Source organism: Suncus etruscus, chromosome 1 (genome assembly GCF_024139225.1).
Source record: "Suncus etruscus isolate mSunEtr1 chromosome 1, mSunEtr1.pri.cur, whole genome shotgun sequence".
In the NCBI taxonomy this organism is placed as follows: domain Eukaryota; kingdom Metazoa; phylum Chordata; class Mammalia; order Eulipotyphla; family Soricidae; genus Suncus; species Suncus etruscus.
Window position 1 is genome coordinate 15,585,140 of NC_064848.1, and position 21,414 is coordinate 15,606,553.

General features: G+C 47.1%; 1 protein-coding gene across 1 annotated transcript; it reads right to left on the reverse strand.

The window, feature by feature from the left end:
• Nucleotides 1–2,079: 2,079 nt before the first annotated feature.
• Nucleotides 2,080–19,975, reverse strand: LOC126003127 (zinc finger protein 212-like). Its single transcript, XM_049769422.1, has 5 exons — nt 19,860–19,975; nt 9,364–9,753; nt 8,753–8,879; nt 5,871–5,963; nt 2,080–3,900 (listed from the first exon to the last, which is right to left on the reverse strand). The coding sequence occupies exons 1-5, from the start codon at nt 19,881–19,883 to the stop codon at nt 3,065–3,067; spliced, it is 1,470 nt and encodes a 489-aa protein (XP_049625379.1). The 5' UTR covers nt 19,884–19,975; the 3' UTR covers nt 2,080–3,064.
• Nucleotides 19,976–21,414: the final 1,439 nt, after the last annotated feature.

Consider the following 21,414-nt stretch of genomic DNA (forward strand, 5'->3'; position numbering starts at 1 on the left):
GCAAACACTGCTGTGCTATCTCTCCAGGCCCAGATTACAGCTTTTCTACTTTCAAAAAACCAAGAAGTACCAGAGCTCAATGATGCAGAATGGAAATGGCACCTTGCCTTTCTGACAGATATAACAGAGCTACTCAACAGTTTCAATCTGCAACTTCAAGGCAAGGGGAAGCTCATCTGTGATATGGCATCACATGTGAAAGCATTTGAAGTAAAATTAGGCCTTCTCATCAAACAAGTACAGGAGGAAAAACAGTCATCTACCAACAACTCAAAACCTGTCAGCGGACAAACCATTGGTTGCATTCCCAAAGGAAACATGTCTGGCTTCACTAGAATTGTTGCAAAAGGAGTTTCAATTTAGATTCAAAGAGCTTCATCCTGTATGAACAGGACATACAGCTTCTTCGTAACCCATTTTCTGTTGAGATTGAAAATGTCCTTACAATGTACCAAATGGAACTGGCTGAACTGCAGAATTGTGACTCTCTGAAAGACGCATTTAAGTCAAGTAACCTTTTGAATTTCTATGCATCTCTCCCCTCTGAGACATACCCAAATATCAGGAACCATGCACTCAAAATGGTAACCATCTTTGGTAGCACTTATGCCTGTGAACAGACTTTTTCAAGAATGAAACATCTGAAATCTCCAACCAGATCAAGATTAACTGATGCCCACTTGCATCACTTGTTACCGCTGGCAGTGACAAATATGGAACCGGACATTGACCATCTCATTAGCCAAAAGCAGGCCCACAGTTCCCATTGAAATACTGGTGCGTGATCTGTTTATTTATAAATGGTTTTCATTTTATTTATATAAGATATGTGCAGTGTGAGTAGGAATTAGTAGCTCATATAGTCCGGCCCTCCAGCTCTCTAAGGGACCGTAATCCGGCCCCCACTTTAAAAAGTTTGAAGACCCCTGGTATACAGTATGTCAAACAATCCTGTATTTAAAATGTAATCATTTATTTATTGATTCCTCAATTATTGTAATTGTCTTAGGAATATATTTTTATTTTTGAAATCTACCAGTGGCTGCTACATTTTCCACCTCAGCTTATACTCAAGTCACTAAGTTTTCGCAGTTTTAGGGTAAAATTGGGTGGGGGGTCAGCTTATACTCGTGTATAAATGACAATTTACGGGCCCAGAGTGGTAGCACTGTGGGTCAGGCATTTGCCAACCCGGGTTCAATCCTATGGCATCCCATTCCTGAGCACTGCCAGAAATGCCCCGAGTATAGAGTTGGGAATAAGCCTTGAACACTGTCGTGTGTGACCCAGAGACAACAACAAAACCTATTTTGTTTCATTTTAAAAAAAATTTTGCAGGCCCGGAGAGATAGCACAGCGGCGTTTGCCTTGCAAGCAGCCGATCCAGGACCAAAGGTGGTTGGTTCGAATCCCGGTGTCCCATATGGTCCCCCGTCCCTGCCAGGAGCTATTTCTGAGCAGACAGCCAGGAGTAAGCCCTGAGCACCGCCAGGTGTGGCCCAAAAACCAAAAAAAAAAAAAAAAAAAAAAAAAATTGCAGTTGGGCCAAGTCTGCAGAGGTGGCACTGCTGACCATCAGGTTGTGCTCAGGACCAAATCTTGGCCTCTGGCCTGGACTCAAGGCACTGAACTGTGGTCAACTGAAGCAACAGCATCTCCAGGTCAAACATGTCAGCTCTGACTTCTAGGTAGTTCCTCACTTTCCTGTCATCCACATTTCATGTGTAAAACCTCAGAGGGCATGTGAAGCACCCAGCAGTGATGCCCTGCACAGTACTTCAGCAGTCGTGTGGCACAGCGTCATTCCCCTATTTAAAATTCTCCCTATTCGCATTTTCCTGAGGACCTGGTCTTGGATGTTTGTTTTTTGTTGTTGTTGTTCATATTTGGAAAGTGGTCAGAATTTACTCTGGCTCTGTGCTCACGTTCTCTCTCCTAGATGGGCTCAGGGTACCATATCTGCTGCCAGGAATCAATCCAACAAGGGCAGCATGCAAAGCAAGCAGTTACCTGCTGTGCTATCTTTCTGGGCAGGGTGGCTACACTTTTGACAAGTGGAGAAAAACTTCCAACATGACCACCTTTTTGCAAGTAGCGAGTTTTATTCTAGGCAACTGAGAATCATCCAATGGGACACTCAGATCCACAGCCCAGGAGCCCCAGCCCACCTCCCCTAGGGTAGCCCAGGAATCAGTCATTACTCCTGAGACGACAGATTACAAACAGGCAACACCAGGTGACGACAGAAGCATGATCTGAAAACACCTCTAAAAAGTATGGGTGTGCCAGGAGGGAATTCACATACCCACTGCTACAACTTGAACCCCCTTGTAACCAAGCCAGCTTCCCTCCGGAAGCAGCAGCTGTTCCCTTGGTTCTGAGCAGAGCCAGGAGCTCCTTTCCTTCCCTTTTCCTGCCATCCTTAGATTTCCTGGGCCATCACTGGAGGCCAGCCTAGAGTTCAGCACCACCCCCCATCCCAATATCTGTGTAATGGGCTGAAAGAGCCCCAGAAACAATTCCCTCCTAGAGGGCAGACCTGGTCCCGTGTCAGGAACACCCTCTCCAACTGTGTGCATTTCAAATAGGGCTCAGACTCTATTGTTTGTCAACTAGAAGCTAGTTCCAAAGATGGCTCTTTGAAGCAGGGCTGCAATTCGTTTAAATTATTTCTTCAACTAATTTCTAACAGAGACAACCACCAAAAAGTAAACTGAGGGTGAAGCCGCCCCAACTCTCTCCCATCAAGTCATCCCCCCACCCCCGGCCTGACTCAGCTCTACAGGAAACCTGAAACACTGGGGCAGGCCCCAGGCACGTCACCAGCACACCACCAGCACAGATGGTACAGCCATAGCCTGGAAGAAGCCACAAAAATTCCTCTTGGCAGCAAAGCAGACCAGGCAGAGGCTGGTCCTGGTCACTCAGCCCAGTACTGGTCAAGGCAGGCAAATGCGGAATTCCCTGGAGAATGCAGACCTTGGTGCTACAGTGTCTCTCGGGATGTGGGGGGGGAGCCAATGCCAGCCCCTCTGCCCCCCCCAGGGGTGAGGGGCTGGCACCCTTAGAGCAAGCCATTGGGCCGTCCAGGCTCTGAGGGCAGCCCAGCACGCTCCCGCTGGTGAATCTTTTGGTGCTGCAGGAGGTGTTGCTTTTGCACAAAACTCTTCTCACACTGGGTGCAGCTGTAGGGTCGCTCACCAGTGTGGATACGCTGGTGCCGCACAAGGTCTGATGGATGGCTGAAGCTCTTGCCACAGTAGCCACAGATGAGGGCACTCCGGCTTTTCCGCCAGGGGATGTGGCCAGGCAAGGCAACCAGGCTATTAGGAGAGAAGCGCTCTTGGACACGGGGTCCGGTGCTGGGCCCTTCCTGCAGGTGGCAGCGCTGGTGGGTGACCAGGCTCACTTTGCAGCTGAAGCTGCGCAGACACACGTCACACTGGTGCAGTTTCGCCCGTGAGGCCTGGGGCTTGAGCCGGGGCCGGGGCCGCAGACTCTCCTGAGACGGGGAGGCCCTGCCAGGCTCCCACCCCGTGTGGGTCCGCAGGTGAGCGGCCAGCTGCTGTTTTGAACGGAAGCTGGAATCACACTGAGCACAGGCATAGGGGGCACCTCTTCTAAACTCCTGGCCCTGCCTACACTCCTGGCTCAGCTGTCGCTGTCGCTGCCGGGCAGACTTGTGCTTCAAGGTGCCCAGAGTTCTGCCACTGCTGGAGTCTCTGCTTCCTTCATCAGCATCCTCGAGACTGGTGTCCCCAGGTCCAGATTCTAGGAGGACAGAAGTACCTGCTCCTTCCCAGAGATCAGTCTGCTCCTCAGCAATGCCTGAGAACTCTCCAGGCAGATCCACTACACCTTCCTGTAGGTACTGCAGCTCCTGTTTCATCATCACTGCCTCTGCAGGAGAAAGAAGAGAAACACATCAATTTCTGTCACCTACAGTGGCTTCAAAGCAAAACACACTCAGGAGCTGAACACACCTGTGACTTCCAAGGACTTAAATCAAAGCACATGAGGATCAAGGGAATTAACACATTTAGGAGGAAGAGGGGACTGAGTGGGTTACGAGACCTGAAAATCTACACAGGTAAAGGCATGTATCAGAAATCTGGTGTCTGCCTTGCAAGCACTAGCCAAGGAAAGATAGCGACCGCGGTTCGATCCCCCGGTGTCCCATACGGTCCCCCCAAGCCAGGGGCAATTTCTGAGCGCTTAGCCAGGAGTAACTCCTGAGCATCAAACGGGTGTGGCCCGAAAAAAAAAAAAAGAAAAGAAAAGAAAAAGAAACATGAATATAATTATTCTTTTTTTTGGTTTTTGGGTCACAACCGGCAGTGCTCAGGGGTTACTCCTGGCTCTCTATGCTCAGAAATCGCCTCTGGCAGGCACAGGGGACCAATATAATTATTCTTATACAGTCACATGAGAAGTAATAATGTTCTCTCTCCTCTCTTTTTCTCCCCCTCCTTCCCTCCTTCTCACTCGCTCTCTTGACTTGACAAGACAGATTGCTACCTGGCCACACATATTTGCCTCAGCTTTGTTTATTTCCTGCAGTGTCCCTTGTTCTGGACCTGCTTTTCCGGGGTGGAAATACAGATGTTCGGGGTCATTAAGAAAAAAGAATAAAAAGAGAAATGATAATGTCCCAACTTTGTCCAGACACTCAACAGTCAAGCCCTGTGAAAAAGATACTTGATAATTGGGGCGATAGGTTCAGTGGCTAGGACATTTGCCTTGCACGCAGCGTATACTAGTATCGCATCTGGTCCCCAAGCCCATCAGGATTAATTCTTGAGTACAAAGCCAGAAGTAACTCTGAGCAGCATCAGGTGTGGCCCCAAATCAAAACAAACAAAATAGACTAATTAAAGAGTAAATATAGGGGTTGGAGCAATAGCACAATGGGTAGGATGTTTGCCTTGCACGTGTCTGACCTAGGTTCGATCCTCGGCATCCTTCCCACATGGTCCCCCAAGTCTGCCAGGAATAATTTCTCAGCACAGAGCCAGGAGTAACCCCTTAACACTGCTAGGTATGGCCCAAAAACCAAAGGAGAAAAAAGTGAAAATAACCACTATGAACACATAGGTTTTCTAACCCTATTAAAAAAATATTGTGAGGCTGGAGCAATAGCCCAGTGGTAGGATGTTTGCCTTGCACGTGGCTGACCCAGGATGGACCTCAGTTCGATCCCCAGCATCCCATATGGTCCCCTCAAGCCAGGAGTGAATCTTAGCACATTGCCAGGAGTAACCCCTGAGCATCACCAGGTGTGGCCCAAACCCCCCCCCCCAAAAAAAAAGATGTATCTTCATCTCTATTCTAACAATTTATCAGGCTTCCAAAGTCTGTCCTGCCTACACTCACTCCAAACTTGATCCAGCAGATCTGACCAACCCGCTTCTCAAGCTCTGAGAAAGCCTGTTGTTCTGTGTTCCAGCTCACAGGCTGAAAAAGACAGGAGGTGGTGGTGACTCTTAAGAACTCCACATAGTGCTAAGAGGTCAAATGGACAAGGAGGTACTCACAGGTGTCATAAAGGAGCCTAGAAAAGCTAAACACAGATGATGAGACTAAAAATCAATGTTTTACAGCTGAAACAGCTCCCTATAGAGTAGCTATGGTCCTCAAACTACGGCCCGCGGGCCACATATTGTATTTATTCCCATTTTGTTTTTTCACTTCTAAATAAGATATATATGCAGTGTGCAAAGAAATTTGTTCATAATTTTTGTTTTTACTATAATCTGGCCCTCCAATAGTCTGAAGGACAGTGAACTGGCCCCCTGTTTAAAAAGTTTGAGGACCCCTGGACTAGAGGGAATATGTGTGGGGAAAGAAGTAAATACTTTGGAGCTGCTCACCTGGGTGAACGCCTTCAGGACCCTCCTCCTCCTCCAAGTTATCCAGCATCTCAGTACTCAACTCTGCTTCTTCGTCTGACTGGCCAAGGACCTCTGGGGTGGAGAGAGAACAGGGTGACAGGAGAGCAAAAGACAGAGGCATCTGCAGAGTACCAAGGCAACCCATGCCAGGGAAAGGCAGTCTGAGAAGTTCCAGACACACAAAGGCCACAGGTATTGGGGCCAGAGAGATAGCTCTGCGGTAGGACGTTTGCTTTGACCTACGGTGGTTCGAATCCCGGCATCCTATATGGTCCCCTGTACCTGCCAGGAGTGATTTCTGAATGCAGAGCCAGGAGTAACCTCTGAGCACTGCCGAGTATGACCCCAAAACAAAAAACAACAACAAAACAAAACAAAGGCCACAGGTCTCATAATTTCCTGTGGCGCTTTGGGATAGTTAGAAAAATTAGGCCAATTTGAACGATCTATTTGCTAGCTGGTGTCCAAAGACTCTTAATTAGTCATAGATTTTAATAATTTTGGTTTTGTGTGTGTGTGTGTGTGTTTTTTTTTTTGTTTTTGGTCCACACCCGGTGGTGCTCAGGGGTTACTCCTGGCTGTCTGCTCAGAAATAGCTCCTGGCAGGCACGGGGGACCATATGGGACACCGGGATTCAAACCAACCACCTTAGGTCCTGGATCAGCTGCTTGCAAGGCAAACACCCCTGTGCTATCTCTCCGGGCCCAGATTTTAATAATTTTATTTACAACTGGGAGGTGGGGAAGATGAGCCATGTCAGGGAACTCTGTGATGCCAGGGACGGAACCTACGCCTACTGCTCAATCTCACTAGGCTATTTATTTACTTATTACTATCGATTACTATTTTACTTGCTGATTTAGAGGTGTTGATGATTAAAACCAGGGCCTCATACATGCAAAGCATACACTCTATCACTGAGCTTTATTCCTGAAAAATGAACCCAGGTTTTAAAATATTTTGTCTACCAAACAATACATTCCTTTCTTTTTTTTTGGTTGGTTCGTTTTTTTGGGTCATACCTGGCAGCACTCAGAGGTTACACCTGGCTCTATGCTGAGAAGTCACTCCTGGCAGGCTCGGGGGACCATATGGGATGCCGGGATTTGAAACACCGTCCTTCTGCATGCAAGGTAAATGCCTTACCTCCGGTGCCACATTCCTTTTTTTTTTTTTTTTTTTTTGGTTTTTGGGCCACACCTGGTGGTGCTCAGGGGTTACTCCTGGCTGTCTGCTCAGAAATAGCTCCTGGCAGACACAGGGGACCATATGGGACACCGGGATTCAAACCAACCACCTTTGGTCCTAGATCGGCTGCTTGCAAGGCAAACGCCATTGTGCTATCTCTCCGGGCCCCACATTCCTTTTTTTAAAAATCTTTACGGTTTTTGTGTTTTGTTTTGGGGGGCCACACCCGGCTGCACTCAGGGGTTACTCCTGGCTCGAAGTCAGAAATTGATTCTGGCTTGGGGGGACCATATGAGACACCAGGATTCGAACCTTGGTCCATCCTACATTGGCTGATATCGCTGTGCTATCTCTCCGGCTCCAAACAACACATTTCTAATATAAAAGCTAGTATTTTGTTACTCCATTATTGTTTTTTGTTTTGTTTTGTTACTTTTTTCTTCTTTTTTCCCTTCCTTCTTTTAAATGGATATTTATAACACCTAGATGGACTCCTCCTAGTTTTTCTCTCTTTTGTTTGCCTTTCCTCCCACCCACCCCCACCCCCGATGGAACCAAGACCAGACAGTCATATGTTCATTTGGTGGAAATAAATGATCAGACTTAAATACCAAGTCCGAAGTCAATGACAACAGAATTGATACCCAGTCTACAACAAGCTGTACAAGTGAGGAACCGTTTCCACTAGCATTACAGGGTTAAAGGAGAGAGATCTGGGATGCATGCTGGGAACAGGGATGAAGGGAGGACAACATTGGTGGTGAGAATGCCCCTCATTCATTGTCACTATGTGTTTAAATATTACTGTGAAAGATTTGTAATTGGGGCCGGAGAGATAGCATGGAGGTAAGGCGTTTGCCTTTCATGCAGAAGGTCACAGGTTCGAATCTTGGTATCCCATATGGTCCCCTGAGCCTGCCAGGAGTGATTTCTGAGCATGGAGCCAGGAGTAACCCCTGAGCGCTGCCGGGTGTGACCCAAAAACCAAGAAAGAAAAGAAAAAGAAAAAAAGAAAGATTTGTAATTCACTTTTACCACAATAAAAATGTAAAAAAAAAATAATGCTATTAAACTATTATTGTAAAGAAAAAAAAGCTAGTATTTTACAGATATTAGGTAACACTACTAATTGGCACAAAACAGGCAATGAAACGACGAAGACTGGTTCTCACTCCAGCTAAATGTGAAAAGGTTCTGGTGAGCTACTGCTGCTTGGCTCATGCCAGGAAACTATCATCTGAAGTATAAAGGGCAGCAAACAAGTCACTGGGCTGATTATACCTTTGACGACATTTGAGACAGCATCCATCACTGACTACCAGAACAAAAGAAGGCACAGGAATAAGGCCTGGAATGCTGCCAACCTAGGTTCAATCTCCAGCACCCCATCTGGCCCCATGAGCACATCTGGGAGTGACTCCGATACACAGAGCAGGGAATAAGCCCTGAAACCATCTGATGTGGTCTCAAAACAAAAACAAGAAATGACCGTATAAACATAGAAAAAGAATGCACACCACAGAGCAACACGTTTTCAAAAGTGTTTGCTAATGGATGGCATGGAGAATGGACAACAGTCCTCAAGAGGATAACAGCTGTCAGGTCCAAAGCCAGAAGACGAACCCCAACCCTGTCATGCGAGCTGCACGCTGCAGAAAAAAAAGTGACATACTCAGGGATACCAGCGTCTCGTAGTTGCTCTTCATGACGTTTCTGTAAAGATCTTTTTGCCAATCCTCCAGGTTCTCCCACTCCTGCTCTGAGAAGCAGAGTCCGTCATTGTCTAGGGATCGGGATGCCTGAAAGCACAAATACCACACAATGGACACCAAAGGTAGCAACAGAAACCAAACAGATAACTGGTCCAGAACAATAGTACACAGGATAGGGCATTTGTCTTACACATAGAAGACCCTGGTCCAATCCCCAGCATCCCAGATGGTCCCCATGAACCACAAGGTGTAATTCCTGAGTTCAGAGCCAGGAGTAACCCGAGTACCACCAAGTGTGACCCAAAAACAAACATAAGTACCCCTAAATAACAAAGGGTGAGCTCATCGTGTCTTACAGTTCTTTTTTTTTGGGGGGGGGGTTTGGGTTTTTGGGTCACACCCGGCAGCACTCAGGGGTTACTCCTGGCTCTATGCTCAGAAATCGCTCCTGGCAGACACAGGGGACCATATGGGACACCAGGATTCGAACCACTGATCTTCTGCATGCAAGGCAAACACGTTACTTTCATGCTATCTCTCCAACCCCATCTTACAGTTCTTTGAGGCTTACCTTAGGGATCTCCCCCTTGCTGCCAGGTGGTAGCCGCAGGACCCAGAAGTTGCGGTTCCGCAGCAGGTTCTCCATGTTCTCCAGGCGCCGCTGCAGCAGTCCGTATTCCTGCACCAGCGTCCCCAGCACAGCCCACTTGCCCTCCAGCTGGTTCCCGAATTCAGCTGCTGTCTTCTCGCAATCTGCCAACTTCTTCTCGGCACTGCCTGTGCGCCCCTCCAGGCTCTGTAGCCGGGCAGCTTGTGCCTCCACCTTTTTCTCCATGGCCTGGACGGCAGCCACCACAGTCCAGAGCGAGATCTCAGAGTTTTGGAAATAGGGGCTCTTCTCAGTGGCTGGTGGGGGCAGTGGAGAAGAAGTCAGAGTTGTGGCGCGTCGCTTCCTCCTGTGCTGAAAAAGCAAACTTTGGGCTATGAGTGTCAGAACAAATGTCCTCAGACTTACCCAGGCCTACCCCTTCTTTTGAGAAACAAAACTGCTTTTTTTCTTTTTTTTTCTTTTGAGAAACAAAACTGTCACAGTGATCTCAAAATGTGACAGGACTGTAAGGAGAACATTTTCCTTGTACTGGCCAACCCAGGTTCAACCCCTAACAACCTATATGGTTCCCCGAACTCACAAGGATTGACCCTTGAATGCAGAGCTAAGAGTAACCCTTGTGGGGCCCGGAGAGATAGCACAGTGGCGTTTGCCTTGCAAGCAGCCAATCCAGGATCAAAGGTAGTTGGTTCGAATCCCGGTGTCCCATTTGGTCCCCCGTGCCTGTCAGGAGCTATTTCTGAGCATAGAGCCAGCAGTAACCCCTGAGCACCTCCCCCCAAAAAAAAGAGTAACCATTGAGCATCACTGGGTGTGGCCCCAAAACTAGAAACCTAAACCAAACAGAAACAAAACTACTCAGGGCCACCCTGGAAATCATCCTTCTTAAACCAACTAAGCACCCCACTCACACCCTACGTTAGTAAAGCCCACCTCCACATTGTTCCAGAGCCCCCCCACAGAGTGAAACACTGATTTCAAGCTACCTTAAATCAGCTAACACTGATTTAGTTTCTAAAGCTTTGCATTATGACACTCCTTATTAAGAAGAAAATACTGGGCCCGGAGAGATAGCACAGCGGTGTTTGCCTTGCAAGTAGCCAATCCAGGACCTAAGGTGGTTGGTTCAAATCCCGGTGTCCCATATGGTCCCCCGTGCCTGCCAGGAGCTATTTCTGAGCAGACAGCCAGGAGTAACCCCTGAGCACTGCCGGGTGTGGCCCAAAAACCAAAAAAACAAACAAAAAAAAAAAAAACAAAAAAAAAACTGAGAAATGAAAATAAAAAGTTCTGTAAAATACCACCAGTTCTCAATAAGTTTTAGTATTAGAAGTGGACATCATGGGCCCGGAGAGATAGCACAGCGGCGTTTGCCTTGCAAGCAGCCGATCCAGGACCAAAGGTGGTTGGTTCGAATCCCGGTGTCCCATATGGTCCCCCGTGCCTGCCAGGAGCTATTTCTGAGCAGACAGCCAGGAGTAACATCTGAGCACAGCCGGGTGTGGCCCAAAAACCAAAAAAAAAAAAAAAACCAAAAAAAAAAAAAAAAGAAGTGGACATCATTTTCAACAAAACAGCAACCCCACTGTACTATCTGTGTGGCAACCTCACTCAGCATTTCTTTCTGGGTGCTAGTCGAGCAATGGTACAGAATTTTTTTGTTTGTGTTTTATTTTTAATGGCACCTAATATATTTAAGTTTTATCATTTTAATATCTTTCAGAGCTTTAACTTTCAAATGAGCATTTAAAAACACTCTTTTGGGCCAGAGTAATAATATAGCAGGTAGGGTACTTTTCTTACACACCATAGACCAGACCCCCTAACCCCCTATGATCCTAAGCATCATTATGAGCGATTTCTGAGTGTTGAGGTGTAAGTAACCCCTGAACATCACTGTGTGATGTGATGTGGTGTGGCCAAAAAATAAATAAACAGAACAAAACAAAACAAAGAATATTTCTCTCCAGCCCTTGAAGTATTTTTTAAATACATTCCCAGGTACCTATTCCAATCATCAGTTGCTAGTGAACTAACAATTCCAAAATAAATTGGCTTAAGAAACCTCTATTGGGGGGCCGGCGTGGTGGCGCTAGAGGTAAGGTGTCTGCCTTGCCAGAGCTAGCCTAAGACAGACTGTGGTTCGATCCCCCGGTGTCCCATATGGTCCCCCACGCCAGGAGCAACTTCTGAGCGCATAGCCAGAGTAACCCCTGAGCGTCACCGGGTGGTGCTAGAGGTAAGGTGTCTGCCTTGCAAGCGCTAGCCAAGGAAGGACCGAGGTTCAATCCCCGGCGTCCCATATGGTTCCCAAGCCAGGGGCAATTTCTGAGTGCTTTGCCAGGAGTAACCCCTGAGCATCAAATGGGTGTGACCCAAAAAACCAAAAAACGACACCTCTATTTTGCTCAAGAACCAGCAAGTCAGACTGAGTCTCTGCTGTGATATCCTGGCTGCGACGTATGCCAAGAGAATTCATGAGTTACCTCTACCTGCACCATTGGCAGGCCTTCTAGGAGAAAAGTAAACTGTAAATGTGCAGAGGGATATTCTCTCTTTATCTCAGACTCTCCTAATTTTTTCTAAATAAGACTATTTTACCAGTGGCTGAAAAGATACTACAGTGGGTAAGGTGATTGCTTTGCATCTAGCAAACCTTGGTTTGATCCTTGGTACCAGGTGGCCCCCTGAGCCCACCAAGGGTAATCTGAATACGACATTCCAGAAGACATATATGCCAGATATCAAGCTAAAAATCTAAAAATCAAGCTAAAAATCTAAAATTTGGATCAGAGACAGTATGCAGCCAGATATGATTCCTGAGTAGAGTAGCCAGGAATACCCCCTCAGAATTGCCGGGTATAGTACAAAAACCAAAAAGAAAAAAACATTTTGTTGTTTTTTTTGGGCCACACCCAGTGGTGCTCAAGGGTTACTCAGATTCTTCTTCCACTTCACATGCTGTTCGCTGATGTGTTGCTTGGTTGCATTACCATTTCACATAGCAACTTACAATGACTGCTGCTAGCATGGCTGAGTTTGTGCTTGCTGGATCTGGAGAGACAGGTAATGAGCTTCCTTTAAGTGATAGGCAGTAATTCTTTCCCTGAGTACCTAGATCTTTTGTTTGTTTGTTTCTTTGTTTCTTTTCTTTTTCTTTTTTTTTTTTTGGCTTTTGGTTTCTGGGTCGCACCCAGCAGCACGCAGGGGTTACTCCTGGCTCCATGCTCAGAAATCACCCCTGGCAGGCACAGGGGACCATAAGGGATGCCGGGATTCGGGATTCGAACCATCATTCTTCTGCATGAAAGACAAACGCCTTACCTCCATGCTATCTCTCCGCCCCCCCCCACCTAGATCTTAAGTACCGTATTTGCCCATGTATAAGACGACTGGGCATATAAGACGACCCCCTAATTTTGCAGTTAAAACATAGGTTTAGGCCTATATTCGCTGTATCAGACAGAACATTCCTGTGCTGCAACTGTATGTACCACAGTGAGCCAATCACAACAAGCAAAGGTTCAAAGGTTATACTATAATAGACTTTCTCTCTGACTCTGGCCATCTGAGCAGGTTTTTTACAGTGTAGATTCGGGTCCAGAACATTGTCTAATTTGCATGCATCAAAAGCCTGCTTGGATTGGCTGAGTTAGAGAGGCGGTTGGAGCAGCCTGGCAGTGATTGGTGCAGGATCGAGTTGGAAAATTTGTTTTGTGGCAATATTCAGACAATTTTCGTTTAGCGGCATATTGAAACATTTTTCAGGATATACTCGGCATATAAGATGACCCCCCATTTTTGGTTGACTTTTTTTTGTTTGTTTCAAAAGTCGTCTTATACGCCGGAAAATACGGTAAGAAAAAAAAATTGGTAAAGGGTAGCACAGTGGTAAGGCGTTTTGCCTTCTACATGGCCAACTCGACCCAGGTTCGATCCCTGACATCTCATCCAGAGTCTGCAAGGAGAAATTTCTGAGAGCAGAACCAGAAGTAACTCCTGAGCACAACCGGGTGTGGTCTAAAAACCAAAAAAAAAAAAAAAAATAATAATAATAATAATAGATTGGTAGAAAATTCTGCTGCCTGATTGTCTCAATGAACCAAGCACTGAGAGCTTGAGAGCTTGGTTCAGATTTGACCCAGATGCACCTGGCGACACTCAGGGGTTACTCCTGGCTTTGAGCTCAGAAATTGCTCCTGGGAGGCTCGGGACCATATGAGATGCCGGAAATCAAATCCAGGTTCATCATGGGTTGACCGAGAACAGGCAAACACCCTATCACTGTGCTATCACTCGGACCCCCACTTTTCTCATTTTCCATCCCATTCTCAATCTTTTACCCTGCTCAGTTTTCTATCATGTAGATCACCCTCTGAAACACCCTAATTTTCCATTAGTTTACACAAATTAATTTGTGTCTCTAAATTGTCCCATCACCATATCCAGACCAAGTGTTCATAATTTTTTTTGTTTAAGTTTGGGACCACTCTGGGCAGTGCTCAGGGTTTATTACTGGCTCTGCACTCAGAAATTGCTCCTGGCTAGGGAATTTCATATGGGATGCCGGGGATCAAACCCGTGTCTGTCCCGGGTCAGCCACCTGCAAGGCAAACACCTATTTTTTTTTTATTTAATTTTGGTTTGGGGGACCCCAGCAGTGCTCAAGGCTTGTTCAATTGGTTCAATTCCCGGCACTACATTGTTTCTACAAGCACTGGAAGCAACCTCAGAGCAAGAGTCAGAAGTAGCCCTCGGCACTCACAGGTGTAACTCAAAATAAACTCCCAAAGAAATTTTAGAATCAGGAGATAGTAGAGGGCCCAGGGGACACCTTGGTTAGATTTCCAGTACTACTTGACCTCCGGAGCACAACCAAGTGGCCCTTAGGCCTTCACTTTCAATCAAATAATCCATTTAGACAAGAGCTAAATAGAGTACTTTTTTGGGGAGGCCAAAGGAAAACACTGATTTGAGGGATGCACACACTGGGTACACTGCTCAGGGGTACTACTGGCTCTGTACTCAGGAATTACTCAGGTGCTAGGGGGAACTTTATGTAATACCAGAGATCAAATCAGGCTCAATTGCATGCAAGAGCGCTATTTACAATAGCCAGACTCTGGAAACAAGCAGAGGCAGAGAGATAGACACATAATAGTTTCACTCATCTATGGGTTTTAAGAAAAACAAAAGACATTATTATAATAACACCTAGAGACAACAAAGATGAGGGCTGGAAGGACTGGCTCTCCATATGAAGCTCACCACATAGAGTGGTGAGTTTAGTCAGAGAAATGACTATACTAATATGATGATGTTAATACGTGAGAGAAGTAGAATGCCTGTCTGGAATATAGGCAGGAGGTAGGGAAGGAGGAGGGAGATGGGGGGTGGGGGCATTGGTGGTAAGAAGGTTGTACTGGTGAAAGGGGATGTTCTTTTAATGACTGAAACCCAACTACCATCATGTATGTAATAATGGTGCATAAATAGGGCCCAGAGAGATAGCACAGCGGCGTTTGCCTTGCAAGCAGCTGATCCAGGACCAAAGGTGGTTGGTTCGAATCCTGGTGTCCCATATGGTCCCCCGTGCCTGCCAGGAGCTATTTCTGAGCAGACAGCCAGGAGTAACCCCCTGAGCACTGCCGGGTGTGGCCCAAAAACCAAAAAAAAAAAAAAAAAAAAGAATGGTGCATAAATAAAGAAAAAAATCGTATGCAAGGCAAATTATCACCCTGGCCCCATGCTGAATTTTTTTTGGGGGGGCACACCCAGTGATGCTCAGAGGTTACTCCTAGTTATGTGCTCAGAAATCATTCCTGGCTTAGGGGACCATATGTGATGCCAGGGATCGATCCCAGGTTCGTCCTGGGTCAGCTGCATGCAAGGCAAATGCCTTACCGCTGTGCTATCACTCTGGCCCCTTTGCTGAATTTTTTTTTATAACATAAAGTTTAAAAAAAAAAAGGAGGGGCCGGGAAGGTGGCGCTAGAGGTAAGGTGTCTGCCTTGTGAGCGCTAGCGTAGGACGGACCGCGGTTCGATCCCCCGGTGTCCCATATGGTCCCCCCAAGCCAGGGGCGATTTCTGAGTGCATAGCCAGGAGTAACCCCTGAGCATCAAACGGGTGTGGCCCAAAAACCAAAAAAAAAAAAAAGGAGAGGCTGAAGTAATAATACAGTGGGTAGAGCATTTAAACCCACGGCCAACCTAGGTTCAATTGCTGGCCTAACATAATGGTTCTCCGAGCACTACTCAGAGTGACTGATCCCTGAGCACAGAGCCAGGAGTAACCCCTGAGCATCACCTCCTCTCTCCCCAGATTAACAAGGAGTCGGGGGGGAGGGGGGGGAGAGGGGGAGGTCAGAGAGACAGTACAGTGAGTAAGGCTCTTTCTTGCCTTACTCAATTTCTGGCACTCCAGGGGCAGCCAAACCGGAAGGACCTAGATTCGATTTCCAGATCCCATACGGTCCCCCAAGCCTGCAAGGAGCGATTTCCGAGTGCAAAGCCAGGAGTAACCCCTGTGTGCCACCAAGTGTGGCCCAAAAGCCAAAAAAACAAAAAAAAAAAAAAAAAACAAAAAAAAAAAACCACAATTATTTTTTTGGCACTCTGTATTGGAGTGACTAACTCTGAGTCCTGCCAGAAGTGATCTCTGAGCACAGAGTAGAGAATAAGCCCTAATCACTGCCAGGTGTAGTCCAAAAACATTAAAAAACAAAAGACCTGGGGCTGGAGAGGTGGCGCTAAGTAAGGTGTCTGCCTTGCAAGTGCTAGCATAGGACTGCGTTTTGATCCCCCGGCATCCCATATGGTCCCCCCAAGCGAGGAGCGATTTCTGAGCGCATAGCCAGGAGTAACCCCTGAGCGTCAAAAGGGTGTAGCCCAAAAAACAAAAAACAAAAACAAAAACAAAAGACCAGGGGCCAGAGTGATAGTACAACTGATAGGGCATTTGGCCTTGCATGAAATAGACCTGAGCTTGATCCTGTGCATCCCAAAGGGTCCCAAGCCTACCAGGAGTAATTTCTAAGCACAGTGCCAAGAGTGATCCCTGAACAACGCCGGGTATGGAAATAAAAAACAAAACTAACAAAAACCCTCAAAAAACCTATTTCTGCACTCCTGCTGTCACAAAGTTACATACAAAAAGACCCTCCTCTTCGCCTGAACAATTACACACACACACACACACTACCCCATCTGCAGGCAACAAACTGATGCACATATGTGAGACTTGCTCACTCGTACATGCATACAAATGCATTTCATACATACACCTCCGCTCTCTGGACCAGAGTAGGGGTCAGACAGTGTTAAGTAGTGCCTTCTAGGTGCCTCACAGTTCAGGCCCTACTCATTGTTTATATTGGCTCATTCCCATAGTTTTTTTTATTGTTTGGTGCTTTTTGTGTATGTGTTTTGTTTTCTTTTATTTTGGGTCACACCTGGCAATGGTTACTCAGGGGTTACTCCTGGCTGTGCTCAGAATTATTCCTGGTGGTATTTGGAGAACTGTATGGGATGTAGGAGATTCAATCCCAGTCAGTAGCATGCAAGGCAAATTCCCTACCTATTGTACTATAGCTCTGGACCCTATTTTGGACTTTTACATTTTACATAAAAAAAAAAACAATTTCAAATCTGAATCTTTGGAGATTCATTATATTATTATTTGTTGTGTATTTTTTTCTAATAGACAGCTGAGCATTTTACATTTTGAGGGGAGGAGTCCACATGCAGTGGTGCTCAAGAGTTAATTCCTGTTATGCTCTGTGACTGAACAGAGTTGCCCACATGCACCTCATCTCCTGTATTACATATCCAAGAGGAGCCTAGATCTATTAGGTAGGGTTAAGGCCACACTCACTAGATTTCCAGGGTCATTCCTGGCTATGCCAGGTACAGAACCAAAGTTGGTTACAAGCAAGGTAAGTAAGATAACTCCTATACTCTAGCTTTTAACTTTAAGTTCCTAACTGAGGGACCAGAGCATAGTACAGCACCAAAGGGTCTGCCTAGTATGTGGCTGATTCTGGTTCAATCACCAGCACTGCATATCATCCCTTGAGCCAGCCAGGAATGATCCCTGAGCAGTCAGGAGTCAGCCCTGAACACATCCTGGTATGGCCCCCGAACTCCAAAATAAATACAGATACTCCTCACTTAACGACCAAGTTCCGTTTCAACCACTTGGTCGTTAAGTGAGGAACTGCATGTACTGTATACAGTAGTACAGTATATGCATAGTATTTGACAATAGAGTGTTTTGAATAAGTAAAATAACGAGAAAGATCAAACTGAAAACTTCCAATTGTTTTAATTTGCTTAGGTTGTGTAATTTACACAGTACTGCAATGTATTACAGAACATAAAGTTAGTGAAGTAGGTACATGAAAGCACCAAAAACCACAGTACTGTACTGTAGAGTGTACATGATGGAAAAGGATATTTAAAATATAATAAAATAACGTTGAAGAGATGGTCATAAGTGCGGCGGTCGCTAAACAGGTAGGTCGTTAAGTGAGGAGTATCTGTAAATACAAATATCCCAACAAGAGCACGGATGACTCAGGTGGTATGAGAATTGCTAGGAGAGGGTCTCCGAAGGCTTCCTGGGCATCACCTAGGAGACCCCCAATAGATAACAAGATAGATATCAAGTCCCCTCCACTCCTGCTTGGCCAGACCTCAAAGAAAGGCAGGAACTCCTCAACTGTAGAGAGAATGTCTGAATACAAGAATAAAGGTCCAGAATGCCTTAAACATATTATAGAACAGATCCGTAAGTTCTTCAAAATCAAATTTGTACTTTGAAGGCCATTTAATGAGGTGTGCGAGGTCAAAGGTTACCTGGCCCTAAATCCACTTGGTGGACTGGAGAGCCAGGCTCAGAGAAGCCAGAGAAGGCAAGGACAGTAAGTCTTTGTGCCCCATCTTCACAATTCCAAGTGTAACTCTTCTGAAAGCGAACACTGTTCTCCAAGTCCGAGTCTTCTTGGCCTTCAAGCCCACAAAGGAAACTGACGCTGTTCTAGTGATTTTAGATTAAAAAAAAAACGTCATCCCGAGTGAGAGTGCTGCTTTGGGAAAGTCCTTGCCAGATGTAACTCAACCTGAACCCTGAAAATAAACCCTAAAGAGGGTTGCACTAAGGGCGGGAGAGATAGCATGGAGGTAAGACAATGGTTCGAATCCCGGCATCCCATATGGTTCCCTGAGCCTGCCAGGGGCAATTTCTGAGTGTAGAGCCAGGAATAACCCCTGAGCTTTGCCGGGTGTGACCCAAAAACAAACAACAACAACAAAAAAAAAATGTTGCACTAAAAACCAGTGAGGTAGGGCAGCAGCAGGAGAGTGGGCATGGCATTTATTTTGCCTGGCATGCAGTGCACCCAGGTTTGCTACCCGATACCCCTATGCAGCACAGCAGGGTCACTTCTGGGCACCCATCTAAATTGGGCCCCACGATTATAATCATTGTCTCAGCGATCAATAAGAAAGAGCTCAGCAGTTTTGGGGCCTGACCCCGACTAGGGGGAGCAGCATCGTAGTAGTCCCCAAAACAATCCAAACCCCAAGCCACATCAACCCCATCCACTCGCTCTAAGCAAACCCTCTGTCTGGCACTATCAAAGGAGTCGATACTTGGGGTAACCAGTAACCGGGGGGCATCACCTAGATGGAGAACTGGAAGGAATTTTCCAAAGTGCTCAACAGTCTCTTCCCACACTGGAACCCCACTTGGCGGCAGGAGCTCCGGGCGCACATAGGGGATGCCTCACGTCTGTCAACTTAAGAAGGATTTGGGGGGGGGGCAGAGAGATAGCATGGAGGTAAGGCGTTTGCCTTGCATGCTCAAGGACGGTGGTTCGAATCCCGGCATCCCATAGGGTCCCCCAAGCTTGCCAGGAGCTATTTCTGAACTTAGAAGCCACGAGTCATCCCTGAGCAAAGCCGGGTGTGACCCCCCCCCAAAAAAAGAAGGGATTGGGGTGGGTGGGGGAGAGAGTGATTGCACAGTGAGTAGAGCAGGGCGTTTGCCTTGCACGCGGCCGACCCGGGTTCGATCCACTAACGACCATCGGGGACGGGGACCCCAAAAGTCAACGCTTAAGAGTCCCCGCCCCAAGTTTCGAGGCGCCAAAGTCCCTCAAGTGCAAGCTGGGGAGGAGTGGGTGGGATGGAGGGCGGGGAGTGCTGGACGGTTGCACCCGCCAAACCCGAAAGCCGAGCAGGGATCGATCCCCGGAGGGGGTCCCCGGGGCTGGCAAGAACCGGGGCGCTGGGGCGTCTCAAGCCCCGGGGAACTTCCAGGGCTCCGGCGAGGCTGGCGGGCGGGCAGGCAATGGGGGGATCGTCGCCCTCAGTCCCCCCGGAGCCGATCCCCACAAGCCCCGCCCCGGACCTCGGTGCCAACGCGCACCCGGGTCACGACGCCACGGCTCTTACCCGAGCAGGCGCCGCCTCCGCCATCGCTGCCCGCTTGCTGGATCTTCACTGAGCGCAAGCCGGTCGCCTGGCTACCCCCGGGCCCTGTGCGCGTCGCCCACCGCGCCGTGTTGACACAAGGTGCATTGTGGGAGCGCGGCCCTTCCGGGTCAAGAGCGGCTCCGCCTCGCGGTTTCCCGCGCTCCCGTTTCTCAGCGCGCCCCCGAGCGGCGGGATGGAGAATTGCACGCAGCCTGGCCGGCTTCGCCCCACCCCCACTCCTCCTCTCTCTTCCCCAACCATCCATCCACTCACTTAAAGCGCCCAACTTTGAAGAAGTTAAAAACTGGGGCCCGGAGAGATAGCACAGCGGTGTTTGCCTTGCAAGCAGCCGATCCAGAACCTAAGGTGGTTGGTTCGAATTCCGGTGTCCCATATGGTCCCCCCGTGCCTACCAGGAGCTATTTCTGAGCAGACAGCCAGGAGTAACCCCTGAGCACTGCCGGGTGTGACCCAAAAACCAAAAAAAAAAAAAAAAGAAGTTAAAAACTGGTGAAGGAAAGGAAGGTGTACTTCTTAGGACTGAAACCCAACTGCAAATATGTTTGTGACTATGGTGCTTAAAGAAAGATATTTAAAAAAATTTTTAATAAAAATAAATTAAAACTGTATGACAGGGTCAGGAGAGATAGCATGGAGGTAAGGCGTTTATCTTGCGTTCAGGACTGTGGTTTGATTCCTGGCATCCCAGATGGTCCCCCGAGCCTGCCAGGAGCAGAAGGAACCCCCAAGCGCTGCTGGATGTAACCCAAAAACAAAACAAAAAAAAAAAGGAGGAAGAAAGAAAAGAAGGAAGAAGAAGCAGAAGAAAGAAGCAGAAGAAGAAGAAGAAGAAGAAGAAGAAGAAGAAGAAGAAGAAGAAGAAGAAGAAGAAGAAGAAGAAGAAGAAGAAGATGGAGGAGGAGGAGGAAGAGGAGGAGGAAGAAGGAGAAGAAGAGGAGGAGGAAGAGGAAGAAGGAGAAGAAGAGGAGGAGGAGGAGGAAGAGGAAGAGGAAGAAGAAAAAGAATTTAAAAACTGGTGAAGGAAAAAAAATCTGGTGAAGGAGAGAAGGGGAGGTATACTTCTTAAAACTGAACCCCAACTGCAAAACATAGTTTGTGACTATGGTGCTTAAAGAAAGATTTTTTTTTTTTGGGTCACACCTGGCAGTGCTCAGGGGTTACTCCTGGCTGTCTGCTCAGAAATAGCTCCTGGCAGGCACGGGGGACCATATGGGACACCGGGATTCGAACCAACCACCTTTGGTCCTGGATCGGCTGCTTGCAAGGCAAACGCCACTGTGCTATCTCTCCAGGCCCAGAAAGATATTTTTAAATGTTTTAATAAAAATAAATTAAAACTGTATGACAAGGCCAGAGAACCACAGTTAAGGTGCTGGCTTTCTTTGCACTAGAAAGACCCAGATTACATTTCCAGATTACATTTTTATATGGCTCCCGAACACAGTCGGACTTGATTTTTAAAAAAATTAAATGTATAAAAAAATTAAATGTGGGGCCGGCAAGGTGGCGCTGG

Bases quoted from the DNA above. Each gene is read 5' to 3' on its own strand.
- LOC126003127 (XM_049769422.1), bottom strand. From the start codon at position 19,883: ATGGCGGAGGCGGCGCCTGCTCGG. The intron at 8,880-9,363 runs GTAAGCCTCAAA...TTGTGCTTTCAG, and splicing joins GCAAGGGGGAGATCCCTAAG to GCATCCCGATCCCTAGACAA. The intron at 3,901-5,870 runs GTGAGCAGCTCC...TTTCTCCTGCAG, and splicing joins TCCTGAAGGCGTTCACCCAG to AGGCAGTGATGATGAAACAG.